The 14,425-nt window shown below is 41.0% G+C and overlaps 1 protein-coding gene across 3 annotated transcripts in view; it reads right to left on the reverse strand.

Annotated features, from left to right (window-relative positions):
- Positions 1 to 4,853, reverse strand: part of ADARB2 (adenosine deaminase RNA specific B2 (inactive)) — a 309,775-nt gene extending 304,922 nt beyond the window's left edge. For all 3 annotated transcript variants that reach the window (XM_030497240.1, XM_030497230.1, XM_030497248.1), the window contains exon 1: positions 4,589 to 4,853. In XM_030497240.1, coding sequence (XP_030353100.1) covers positions 4,589 to 4,688 — 100 coding nt within the window. In that variant the 5' untranslated portion in view covers positions 4,689 to 4,853. The remainder of the gene's footprint in view (positions 1 to 4,588) is intronic.
- Positions 4,854 to 14,425: the final 9,572 nt, after the last annotated feature.

Below are 14,425 nucleotides of genomic sequence, written 5' to 3' on the forward strand. Positions count from 1 at the left end.
GGGATATGGTCCATATTTATGTAAGTGCTTCTTCTACTCAGATAAATACTTCGAGATAAAGTTGAAATACTTTGTTCCCTCTCAAAGTAAAACATGCCATTTTATTATCCTCACACTTACGTGCTGTTGCCAGGAAGATACAACCCTGCTATAACCTAATCATCTGCTATTTAGATATGGATTCATGAATCCCGTATTTTTATTCTAAACTTAAGTTCAGTCATCGTAGCTAATGTCCTTGATGTTATCTCAAATTGCTGTCATTACATGGATCACTAGAAATTGGAGGTAATAATAAAAAAGGAAAGAAAAAAAGGTACCAAATTAGACGATGGATAAAGGTTTAATCAATTTAATTTTACCACCAAATCCAGTCCCTTCCTCTCAAGCTGTCAAGGGACGAGATAAGCGGAACAAGTCTTGAAGCACGATGCAATCCTGTTGTGGGGAAGGAGTTGTGTCCCTGAACCTCGCCCAGATGAAACACGCTCATTTATTACTCTGGCATTGCAGGATGATGAACCACCAAGCTGGTTTCCTCCCTCCATCCCCAGCACAATCTTTCTGTTTCATTAATTTTTCATGGAATTTCATTTTACAATCATTTTGCCTCTCTCACCCGCTTGCTGCCTTATTTAGTTTATTCTGATAACTTGTATTTCATGTCCCATTTTATCAGCAGCGACGTCCACCATGGTTTTCTACCACATCAGGGATACCAGATTCCCTCCTGTTTCCAGTAATTAACTTTAATCGCTAGCTCTATAAAACAGTACTACAAATAAGGTGTCTTACTTGTTGTTTTATACTGGAAAATAACTCGGAAGGGGTATATCTCCAATCACCCATTTCATACTTACTTTCTATATGTTGATTTCTAAGAAGTTGCCAGAGGCTGCTGACATTTTGCCTTTTTAGTATTATCAGCAAACGGCAACTCTGCTTTTGTCTGGCCTACTTGTAATCATTTATCTCAGAAAACAAGTCTTCTTTTCAAAATGTATACCACAGGCTATGAAATACACACAAACCGTGCTGAGGCCGTTGTGCTGAATTCTGCCAGTACTCTGCCATATGCCAAACAATGGAGAAAACTGGAGAAAATACGAGAACTCACAAATACAGTAACTTCCTATAAAGCCCTAAACATTTCAAATAGCTTTCTCTAAATCATTAGGTATAGTTTTTAACCTCTAGTCGTATTATACACACAGACAGAACAAAAACAAACACAAAAGAACGATAAACAGAGAAATACAAAACACCTATTACTGCTTCTACATGAAATTAGTCTGCGGATAATCTGGCAAGCATCCGTATTTATTTTTCATTAAGTCACCGAGAAATTCAGATATTAACTTCCCACTGGGAGTTAACATACTTATTTTCTAAATTACAATGAAAATATTCCTACCTATACTAACAAATGGCTATGAATATCCACATTTTAGCTGTTTAACAAGCTTTCTGCACGTAGGGTAAAACTGAATGAAATCACTGTGCAAATACATGCTTGCAATGTGATATTCGTTGCATGGACATTTAACCTTAAGGCTTCAAGGGAGGATACACTGAAAGGGCTGCTGGATTTCATAAGCGTAAAAATAAGATCCATACAAATTAATAATTGGACAATGCTATTGTACACTGGAATCACACTCAGTATCCTAGCCTTCCCAGTGCTCAATTTGCATATATGGAAATTCTCTCTCCCTGCCTTGGTCTCTTGCAGCACATGTTTTTTAACCTAAATGCACAGGGAAATTCAGCTATTCAGACAACGTTGTTTGCCTTCCTTGCTTGAATTTGCTTTCTGCCCCCAGGAAACTCCTAAACCAGATCATCCAGGTATACAAGAAATGAAGCAAAGTGCTATACCCAGATACAGCGATTTATAATTCCCACTAACTAGGACAAAAATATGACTGAAAACATGAAAAGTAAATCCGTAGGGAAAAAACAGTGCTATTAAATAGAAAATAATATTTGCTTCTACTGCTACACATCCCTAGATATTCTATCAGGTGATGTCTCAACCTGGTTTTAAGCACAGTTCCTATGTAACATGCGTAATAAAACATATCAAGTTGTATAAATAATTTGTTGAGTCCTTCTCATTAAGGAGTAGGGATGTGACATATAATTTCATTTCCTTACTGATTAATATTCAATTTAAATTTAAGACTAGAGTGAATTTCTTTGTCTACACGTCCACAGGTATCGTGTGTGTGTATGTGTAAACATATGTGCATAGTTACACACTTTAAAGAGTCTACTATAAGCATTCTTGCTAGAAACAAAAAATGTGTGGACAATAGTTAAAAGCAAGTGTCTTTGGTGACACTCTAAAGATTTTCACAATCTATTAAATAGATCAAACCTGCAAAATAGCGGAGCCCATATTAATTGTCATAAAGACATAGTAATTTATGAGCTTAATAAACATTTTCTTGACTAGTCTCCAGGACAGTCAGTTTATTAAACAACACCTTTGCATTAGATACCATCAAAAAAGACACGGAAATATATGATCAGTAAATAAACTAGCATAATAAAATCCAACAGGTTTTATACTGGGCATGCCTTAAATTAAAGGCATTTTTTTGCCAGCATAAAATTACATGAATGTGTATTTTTATGAATTCATACTGCGATTACACAGAAAACAAAATCAAAGTCATATGAACACGAGCATTGCTCCCTATAATTGGTACACTAACCAACTACATTATTTGGGAAGTGGTTACAACAGCACATTTGGAGGAATAAAAAAAATTAACTCTTCAAGTGCACGTTCCTATTGATATCAAGCACTTTTCAGAACGCCATCAACCTCCAGCTGTGTATTCTGAAAATAGCTGTTATTTACCAAGTTACTGTTCAGCAAGTTTTTGTGGGTTTTGTTCGGTTTTTTTAACATTCAACTTTCACCTTATTTTGGCAAAGCACAGAGCAACCGTGGATTGCCTCAGAAAAGATGCATCAGAAAAGTCTTTCTGAAAGACCCTCACTTTTGTCTGCTTCTTAGAAACAAAATTAACACTTACAATTTAACTTTATAACAAAGCACATTTTCTCCATGGCATAGATTAATGGATTACTCTTTTCTCTTGGCCAAGTACACAGTAGCTAAGGCTAGGCTAAGTTTTGGTTCCCTAGAAAAGTAGTTTTGCTTGAACAAATACAGCATAAAGAAGTCTGCAGAGCACAACTTCAGTACAAGCAGATTTAAAGGATGGGAGCTCTCCCTTTGCTTAGTATTTTAAAATTGATTCTATAATGGAGAGTAAAAGACAGCCTTTGCCACGAGGTGTTACAGCAACCTAAAGATCCAGAGGAACAAGTCAAGGTTACACACCTACTCCATGTCCCGATACATCTGCACGCCTGTTTTCCCTTGTGAGCAGGTCACTATTTGTAACTACGATTCTGAATAGAGTTCACAGATGAAAGTTAAAATAGTGACAGGCAAATACAATCTAGCATTTAGCATTCGACCAGTTTGTACCAGTCACCGTGTAAAATCTGCTTTGACACCTTTCTAAAAAGTTATCAAATACCGTGCTTAACTGCCTTTAACATAATAAGACATTTAACTAATGGCGCCTACAAATTGCGTTTTCTAGACTCAGAGGAAAAAACTGTATCATGAGCATCAGCTTGAGCTGACGAGCTAGCTGACTAAAACTTGTGTTAGTCCCACATAACGATGACAATTACAGGTTAGATGATATTTACTGCTCAGCGAAACACCTGGAGTTAGCACCTCTGCAATCAAATGCCTTGCAGCTGGGCATCTCTGGCTTCTCATATCAGTTCATTTTACTTTAAAGTGTTCACAGCCTGTTAACTTGAGCTTTTTCAGGCAAAACATCAAAAATCAGGCAGTAGTGTGTCATTCCCTCTACAGGAGAAAACAGGACAGCGTGGCGAAGAGCTTTTATCTAGGGCATACTCCCCGTTTGCAATGACATCCTGTAGCTTCACTTTTCATGCCCATGGCAATAAGCGCCTTCCTAACCAAGGTTTGCTTAGGGAAGGGGAGCACCACCAAAATTGCAAAACTCGTCGGACCTTCTCTAGAAGGAAAAAGCGGTAGTTTGGGGGCGCAACCTGCCGCCCGGGAGCTGCGCGCCCCGCTCTGCGCTGCCGGGGCACCTCCTGCGTCCGGACATCGGGCGGCAGATCGGGTAGAGTGGTGCTGGCGGTGCTGGAGCCGGGCGCGGACCGTGCCAGGGCCGGCGGAGCTCCCGGGACGGGACAGCTCCGCCGCACCGCGTTACCTTGGACGGGGTCCGCCGAGCTGCCACCCCCTGGCACCCCCCGGGGTTCAACCTCATCCCTAAACAAAGAGAGAGGAGGAGAGCAAACACTGCCTGTCCTGGGGCAGCGCGGAGACCCCTCCCGGCCTCAGCCGGACCCCGCGGGTGGCGGATCGGCGCGGCGGAGGAGGCACCTCCCGCCCCTCACCGGCCGTCGGGGTTGCGGCAGGACCGAGGCCGGCGTGCGCCGAGCACAAACAATAAACACAGGAGCAGCCGATGTTGTGTGGGAGACAGAAAGGGGGGGGGGAATCTATCTTTCTTACCTTTCCTCTTTGATCTCCTCCTCCGCCTCCTCTTGGACTTGCATTTCAGCTGCCCGCTCGGCGCTCCCGACGCCCTGCTGCTGCCCAGGACGGATGTCATGCCTGCACTTCAGCGAAACAGCACCGCGCCGCGATGTTTTCCTCCCGTGGAGTTTCTCCCTTTCCTGGAGGCGGCTTTTATAGCGCGGCGGGCAGGGCGGGCTGCCCAGCGCCGCGCCGAGGGGTCGCGCCTCCGCCCCGACGTGCCGGGCCCGGCCGGGGCGATGCCCGGGGGCGGCGTGGCGGCTCTGCCGGACCCGCGCCCACTTTTTGCACCTCTGCGAGTTGCTGGGCGCCGGTCGCTTTGAAGCCAAGGGTGCGGGAGGGGGAGTGAGGGGGGGCGGATTTGCTGCTGCAAAGTCTCCCGCAGCCCAATCGCTCCTGCCGCCCTGCGCTGACATCAGCTCCGCCAGCCCTCGCCCCCAAACTCCTCTCCCCCTGAGCTGCCGGCTGTCCCCGGCTCCGGGGAGAAAGCGAGGAAGAATAGCCCTGAAGGGAATAAAAACATCCTGCCGCCTCGTCTGGGAGAAGCCGGAGGGGCAGCTTGCAAGAAGGGAGGCTGCAGGCAGGATTTCAAGCCTTTTCTTTTTTTTTTTCTTTTTTTTCTTTTTTTTTTCCTCTCCTCTCTTTTCTGCTTTAGACCATGTGGACACTGAACACTGCTTCCAGAAACACAGAAATGCCGCTGCTGTCCTTCCCAGCCCAACACTTAATAACTAGTTCACTAATTGCAGTTGTTATTATTCCCAGGGAAAGAATATGAGTTACTGTTGAATGATCCCTGTGTCAACAAACCTTATGCAAGACGGTAAGTGTAGCGATTCTCCTTGAATCTCCAGTTATTTTTAAGGTACGTGCTCTGCTAAATTCACGATCAAGGGCAAAAGCTCTGTGAAAAGAGGAGTGCACTGTCGCTCAGACTCACACATTAACACTCTGCAGTGCCTCATTTAGGCAACTGTGCAATTAAAGTGTCAGGAGCAGAGGGGCTTTTAAAGAGAGGAAAGATGACAACAGCATTCCTCTGAAAAGCTAGACTACAAAGCGTTACACGTTCATTACAAAAAGCCAGGGTATGCAACAGATCAGATTCTGCTTTAAGTTGCAAGGGACATACTGCTTCTGTGCTCTATCCTTAGTTATTATGCAACTTAAAAATGAGTATCTGGAAACCTAGGCGGTGAATGGAAAATGGAGGAATATACAGAAAAAAAAAATATGCTAAATAATTAATGTCATCATTAGTGCCAACAGCATTTATAGTTGGCTGGAGGAGCACAGTAAAACCCTGTTTATCAGAACTCCTTTAATCTAAAACTTCCTCTTGTTGGAATGTAGGTTACCCAGCTCCTGCTGCTAAGCATTTCCACTGCTACTCTCCCAGCTATTAGAAACCCTTTGTGTTTGGCTGTCTTAGGCCTCTGTCATTTCTGGAAGAGACAGAGCTACACATTACAGAGATTTTCAAATTAAATAAACAAAAATATTTCCATAGAAGTTTCTAAAAGTGCTCATTAAACCAGGATTTGGATAACACGGGTGTGCCAATATTGTGTCACCTCTTGGACCCCATTTTCCACTGAGCAAGTCACATAAGGTGAGAAGGCCCTGTGTGTACCCTCATTTTAGCTATGTGGCACAGCATAAAGCACAGGGGGAAAATGCCCCGCCCCCCCCGGTAGGGTAAGAGCCTGTGAATTCAGACCAGCTGCTTGAATGTCAGATATAGTTCAGGAAGCCCTGCGTTAAAGTAGGTTTTTATGTGCCTGGCTTTTACAGGTTATTGGCTGGGTTTTTTTACAACATCACCCAAAAGAATAAAACCTTTGAACTGCTACATAGCCTAAACAAACATCTCTTTAAAATGCTTGTCTGTTTCAGAGAGAAAAATATGTCTGTAGGAAAACAGAGAGGAGAACACGATTTATTTTTTTTGTTTTAGCTTGCACCTTCAGCTTTTAACCTTTCTGCTCTTTTCCTTCTGGTTTCTGTTGTCCTGACTACAGGACTATCATCTGTTAATCTGGCAAAAACTTGTAGTTGCATGTGAAGAAGTAATGCTGCCACAAAATACAACTGGACATTCAACTGCACATCAAACTGACCAGTCTGGAATTTCAGTTACTCAGTTTAGCAGCCAGATTTAGAAAAGTGTCTTCTATGCTTCAGTACCAGTCTGTGCTTTATCCGTTAGGGGTCTAAAAGAGAAGCAAGATTCAATTAGAAAGAAAATGACACCCCAAGATGTTTATTCTTTTTTAGGAGTGGCTTCAAGCTCAACACATTCTTTGAAGTTTCCTAAGACTTTCTTTCTGATAACATTTTGTTATACTCTCAAAATGACTGGAATCTGAGGTGTTAAGAAGATAGACTAGAATATGAGAAACTGTCATCAAGCCAACATTAGCAACAGCTGAGCTATGCTGGTAGTATAGCTCCCTCCTAGGCTGGTTTCAGGATTGGTGAAGGCATGAAGGCAGCTGAAGTCATGTTGATGGAACATCTCCCCGTGGCCACGAGGAGAGGTAAAGGGCAGTCTTTTATGCTATCCAGCTACAAGGTTAATAGGATTTTTTTAATATGCTGTACTTTTTATTCTTATATGTACATGTGCAGGATTTCAAGCACTATGGTAAAGTGTCATAAACTCAATCTAGGAAATACAAAACCAGTATTAATGAGGTGGGAATAAGCTAAATTATAAGATAATTTAGCTCTCTTTCAGTTATGTGCTCATGTCTGCTAATGGCCAATGCACTTGTTAGTCTTACCACACCACAGAAATTATGGCTGTTCCTGAATGCCCCAGTAATGACTGTTAGTGGTATTTCATGCTCCTTTTTGTTATTACAACAGTTTAGGTCTTTTCCCATCTCTATGGGCCTCGCTGTGGAGGTTACTAGGTTTATTACCTTCAAGCTGAAGTATTTCAGACTGTTCTAAAGGCAGTAACTTCACACACCTTGGCTTACAGCCTGCAAAGAAATGCACATCACACCAATTCATAGCCACTTATTCAGCCTAGGTGAATCAGACAGGTAGAAGGGTTTAAGGTGTGAGTCCTGATAAGAAATACTCTTCTCTGTGCTCTCTGATGAGCTGTGACTCCTCTTGTGACCCACTGTAACTACTGATCCCAGCCAGTACATCAAAACCTATATTCCTGTTCTTGTGAGATAGACAGGTCTTTCTCAGCACTGGAGGTACCCAAGCAAGGAGTCCAAACTTTGCAGGATTTGTGACAATTCACTTCGATCGGGTTCTCTCAAAAGAGGAGAGCTGAAGGGCAGTCCAAATAGTTTAACTGGAAGACTGATGATGACTATGAGAGTATGACGGGGAAAGAGTGTGAAACTGGATGCCAGGTTGCACACCTTAATTATACATTACAATTTGAACTTCTATGCCTAAACAATATAGTGTAGGGTTAGTAATCAACAGAAATGGAGAAAAATTAAAATGGCTGAAGAAAAAAAAGCAACCCACCCTAATTTCAGCTCAGGACTTAAGATAAGCAACTTTAGGAATAAATCTGTGGAAAAGTTATCCAAATCTGAATACTAAGCCCATGAGTATTTTAGGTGGCCACTACTTTTTCTGTGCAAGCATGTTTAGATGAAGTAAAATAAATATAAAGTCTTTATCACTCTGTTTTTTTAAATTTGCAGTAACTAGGTTTTCAATGAAAGGATATTACAAAAATTGCAGGTGAAACAATTAAAAAAAAAAAAAGCTACATTAAATTTACAGAAATGCAAATATGTAAAATGGGGTTGAGCATCTAAGATGTACCAGGGGTGCTCCAGAAGAGCGTTGCAGCATTTGCAGGGGGTGCTCCTCTCAGAGCAAAAGGGTCCTGCTGAGAAGCACAGCAAGTGAGAGCAGCAAGCTCCAGACTCTGCACTTCCCAGAATATGCACAAACCCTTGAAGAGGCCATCTGGCTACTCTATTCCCCAGTCTCTAGCTGTGCTGTCCCTTCCCTAAGGAGCTATGGATACTGAGAGCAGTAGGCTAAGGTAGAGACCTCTGTAATTTGCTGCTTAGGAGCAGAGATGCCCTATAAGCTCCTGAGAGGGGAAAGGGATGTAGTAGCCAACCTCTATTTTTCTCCCACCCTCCCCATGCCATTTCTGCTTGGTTTTGCTCCCTCCTGGCTGCATAGGTAAAAAAAAAGAAAAAAAAATAAGGACCTTAGAATTTGGAAGAGAAAAGACGCTCAAGGGCGTTAAAGCAGGACATGAATGCAATCGTGTGGCTGCGCAGGTGAGACTCCAGAGCCTTCTGCCGCAAAATGCCTGTACTAATCCACTCTTGCCCTACTTACAAGGAGCTGTCAGTGTGGCTATTTGCAGCAAAAGCCACTTTAGCTTTGGGGCCAAACATCACAGGGTGGTGATGAAGCAATGAGGGTATAGATCCATATTCAGTATATCAGGTTTGCCAGAAAAATGCCGTACTGCAGACAGGTCCTTCTGTCTGCTTTGCATATTCTTGCATATGAAATAGCCCAGGCTGGGTAACACTGTGGTACTGGATAGCAGGAGGTTAAGGCAATGCTAAAAGGATTTTGCCCCTTTGTTAAACTGCAAAAGAACTGAAGGAATTTGCGATGCAATACTCTCTCTGCTATAGGAAGGTCACAGCAGCCAAGTTTCATCTCCCACAGGAGAAGCTCCCCCTCTTCCCCTCACTTTGACCAGGCCCCATATTTACTCTGATGGGGGTTCTCTGTGCAACATGCCACTAATAAGCAACATCCAACTCCTTGATGAGCATGAGGTAAATACTTGAAAACTGCTCAGACAACAGTCTTTTTAATAAGGAAAATACCTAGATGCCAAAGACTGCAAATCATTGTAATTAGTAAGTCTGTATATGCCACACAAATATATGTGTGGCAAAGTATATGGCATTGGGGATGAAACAAAACTTTCTGAAATATGTTTGTATGGGCATATTAAAACATAACTCAGCAGGTCTGACTCTTGAGGGGAGTAGAGATACAGCTCATCACCAGAAGCAGTTTTGATTTTAATAGTGTTTCATGTGTTTGTAATTAAATAAAAAGGTGGAATCAAATGTCTCCAAAACAGGGATGTCTGAAACCTCATTCTACCTTTAGATATTGCAGTCCTTGCCTAGAGTGTTTGTAGTCAGTTTGTTCATATGGGATTAAGTTGTTAATAGATCTTCTGTAAGGCCTTCACTGACCAGATTTCTTTCTGTGCCCTACTATGCCAATATGCAGAAAGGTAATCAAATTCACTCTTCCGCGCTTGAAAAATCATCAAGTTACAGCACCTAATTATTATTAATTTTTAGTTATTATGTAGTCATTCTCTGATATTAAAATACTGAAAAGTTATTTTTGTCCCTCTGCATCCTTTGAATAAACCATTTAAAGCAATAAATCTGCTGGGGGAAAATTCCCCTTGCTGCAGTGTGGCTGTTCAGAGGAAGGACCTGCAGCCCCATTTGCCTGGTACACGTCCTGGCACAACCAAAGGCCGTGGCACAGACCAGCACTGCCTTGCTCTGGCAGCACCCACAGGCAGAGGAGAGGGACACCTGATCAGCCCTCAGTGGGGCAAGGGGTTCAGTGTCACAAATGGGTCCTCAGCCCACCTCTTTGGGTACATGGCTGCAAGGAATTTTCAAGGGATTGAACTGCAGCATCATCCTCATCAAGCAATTGCTTCAGGCTGGGAAATCTGGCACCAGAGAAGACAATTGTCCAAAACAGTGACCAGACTTAAAAATTAAGACCTTCATTTCTCCGTCCTGACAGCTTTTTCATCAGTAAAATACAGATGAAAATACTGCAGGAGACTAAGGAAAGCTAAAATGACCAGGAGCTGCTTATGTGCGATATACTTTTCGTCCTGATCTTTTCAGTTTGGACATCTTCCAAAAATTACACAATGAATAAATTCTTCCTCTAGCAGCCATGTGGTTTACAAAGACTTGCAAAGTTTTTGATGAAAGACTCTACCATCTTCTAAAATGAATGCTGCTAGCCTATATCATGAGAATCCTTAACCAACTTCTCTGGGACTCTAAAAATGTTTTATAGAGTAATCATGCTGTAACTGCATTGTAGAGAAATAAGGCAGTACTGAAAAATACTACAGCATAGTTATTGTACAGCATTATTTCAGTAATGCAATGTGTTAGAGTTTAAAGAAGTTATTATAGAAGTATAATTTGACTAAGGTTTATGTTTGCAGGCATACATATGTTTAGTATTACAGCCTTTTCCTTTAGACCTCCAGCACAAGTCACTGACCTTGTTAGTGGCTGAAAATAAGGTGTAATAATAGTCAGTGTAAGAGAAGTGTATTAAATTGCGTATTAAATTGCATTAACCTCTGTTTAGATTTCCTAGCAATTTCATCAGGTTTCAGTGATACCCTATTTCTTTACAAAAAGTGTTTCACTACAATTTTCTGTCACCTTATTTTTAATTTTTTTTTTTAAAGGCAGTCTGGTTTATGTTATATATAATCACTGCAAAGCCGAAAGCAACAGTTCAGGATGTAAGTGCAGAAAAGTGCATGAGAATAAAAGAGGACCTTTTTATTTACATATGCTTTCCAACACCTGGCCAGCAGTAACGGCCAACTACAACTTTCTAGGATATGTAAGGCATTACACCCTCAACTGAGCACTCTACAACAGACAGTTAGAATGAGGCCATTGAGAAAATAAAGAAAATAATCTATATTTTTGAATGAACTAACCTATAAACTCTATAATGAAGATCATTAAAAAAAAAATTATTTGTCCCTGTACATCCTTCTAATAAACCATCTGATACAATGAGAGGATACATATTGCCAGGAGAGAAAAACAAATAACATAAAGGCTAGTAGTACAATTTTGTGCGTTTTATTTCCTATATGATAGATAATTGATGTAGAACAGTTTAAATCTAGCTTGAAGTTCTGGCTAGTTTTACTCTTGATTGCCACACTCAGCGGCTGGTGGGTCCCTTTCCATTTCATGCTAGGACAGTGCTAAATTATGACGCATTGCTAAATGTAGATAGGCATCACTCGACTGAAGACTCCTTTTGTAGACATCCCTACTGTGCTAGAATATCATCATGGAATTAGTGCAGGGTTTGAATGCCCTTGGTCTGAGGTCAGGCTTTAACTGACATCGAAGGGCATGATCGTGGGTAAGTCACCTAAATATCTATGTTGTACAAAATGACAGCAAGCCATATTGCTCCCTGTTATTTTTGTTTCATTGGTTTGTTGGTAAACTGTTGAGATAAATGCTGTCTTTTGTTTGTGTGTAGGTGCAGCTCCTGCAAAGATGGACCCTCAACTCTAGATCTCTAGATTATATTATAATGTGAATAAGGAGATGTCAGGGAGCTATGACTGCAATTACAGACCTAAATAAATATCCACCAGCACCACTGAGAAAACAGTGGCAGTCCTGAATCAAAAAATAAGCTACATGAGTTACTGTGAATAAGAGGAAGGTATAATCAAATGCAGTTAATACTATTACAGGTTTATCCTCTACCTCCTACATCAGTTTCTCCTTAATCTTATTTCTCCTGCACTACAACTGATTTTCCCTCATCAAAATCCTGATCGCAAATAGGCATCAGGAAAGTAGAGGTGCTGAAGCATCTGTTTACAGGAAAGACATACCTAGAGGTGCTTTCATGTAGGTCTTTTACAACAATTGAGCTACTGAAAGAGGATAACATTTACCCCACCCAGGGTCCACAGACAAGTCAGGGAAACCCACGCAGCAGCAAAGACAGATGACAGATCCAAAACAAGCAGAGGCATCAAGAGATACAGAGACAACAGCAATTAGTATATGTGTCTTCCTTGCTCCAGAAGTTCCAAAGAACAACCTGATACCTCTGGATGGTTCAGCAGACCAAAATCTCAGTCCAAACTCAACAAACAGATGGAAGTCGAAGATGTTATTTTAAAACCCCAAGTAAACCTGTTGAAGTTCAAAATGTCCATCTCAGTGGTGAATCCTGAACCCTCTCTATGTGTAAGAAATAGATAAACTCGTACTTCATAACAATTCCCTAGCAGCATGGTGGCTTTGCCAGCTACTGTGTTTAGTAGCAGCTATGGAGCCCTTCAGTTTAAGGTTTTTGCCCTCTGTCCAAAACCTTCTTCCTGTAGTTTTTCTTTCTGAATTTACATTCAGGCATTAATTTCTATGTGTCAGACCAGTAAAGATCAGTTTTACATCAGGATGACAATGACAGGCAGCCACTGAAGCCTTAAAACACAAGTGCCATATCAAATAAAACTTTAGCCAAACTGACATGAGTTACTTTAAAATAATGAACTTCTTTTTACTGCTGGACAGTTTCTGAATAAAATTGGTAGCTGTGAATGCTGCCAAGCTTAGTGCTAGGGGAAGATTCAGTGGATATACAGTTTTAAATCCGTTGTTTGATCACAAGGCTGGAGAGCTAAATCTGGATTCATCCCATCTGATTTTGACACTTAACTCAGGTGAAGACCTAAGTGAAGAGTCTTGTCACTCTGCGCTCCTTGGCACACAACAGGAGAAAGACAGGCCAGGTTTATATTGGAAACACATTTCTCGTTTTCCACAAGTGAACGGAATATTGAGTGAAATCTTGGGCAACATAAAATTTCTCAGCTTTTCTTTGAACCCTAAACCTAGCCAAAATTGGTAAAAGTAGACCTTGTCTTAAAAACAGGTAAAATTTGAAGGCTGTGGCTTGTTTATCCCTAGATTTTATTAGAAACCAAATCCAACATAAAAATGAAAGAGGGACAAAGGAGAGGAAGGTTGAAATGACATCCATGTAAAATACAAAATATTCTCTTGAATCCTGGGTTATAAAATATACATTTCCATTTGTAGAATCAGTTTAATAAACATCTTTGAATGCTCAAAATTTCTGTTGCATCTTTATCAAAGGGGAAAATAGTTAAAGAAAATTATACATCAGTGCTTGACTTAATTTTTCTCATTTTCTTTTCTTTTTTTTCTACCCAGCAAGCAGTATTAGGATCATATGTGAGGTGCTTTATTTAGAATCTGAAAATTTATTTTATGTTTTTCTGTTGACAACCAGAAGCACTGGTTGGAAAAAAAATAGCAGAACGAAGAGCTCCCTAGAGATATTTCATGTTTGCTGACTCACTACATCATCACATATGACACTGAATTATTAGTTTCAGCAAATACTGAAATAGCACAAGAAAGCTTTCTTGCTCTTTTATCTTCATCATTGTTCTTGGATTTAAACAACTCACATAAAGCCTTTTGGGTAAAACTACAAATATTGAAAAATCATAATTTAGAGTGGTGTTTGTTGTACAGGTTGCCTCCTTAATCATGCCAAGATAGAAGGCTGGCAGTATAGTTTCCTTGAGCTTGGAAGACAATTTGGATAGAAAACATGTTTCATGCTGATAGACTGACCCAGAGCCTGTCAGGACTTTAGGAAATTTTAGTAGGATTCTTCCTCTCTCTTTCTTCATTTGCTTGAGTGACTCTGCTCATGCAGAGAGATTGAAATAGTGGCTTGATTTGTATCAGGATGAGCTCTGCTGTTGTCTGAGAAGCCCAGAGTACAGCATATTTTTCAATCGTCTTAATTTGAATTACCTATTTTCAGATTCCTTTTAAAAATATAAATATTAGTGGCTATTAGAATTCAGGTAACCATGTGCGATATTATCTATCTCAAAACAGCGGTGATCAGCGCACCCTGTCTCCATTGCCGTCACTGTGCAGTACCACTGACATGTGGATGACCTCCCCACACCAA

This window comes from Strigops habroptila, chromosome 1 (assembly GCF_004027225.2).
Source record: "Strigops habroptila isolate Jane chromosome 1, bStrHab1.2.pri, whole genome shotgun sequence".
Taxonomy (NCBI): domain Eukaryota; kingdom Metazoa; phylum Chordata; class Aves; order Psittaciformes; family Psittacidae; genus Strigops; species Strigops habroptila.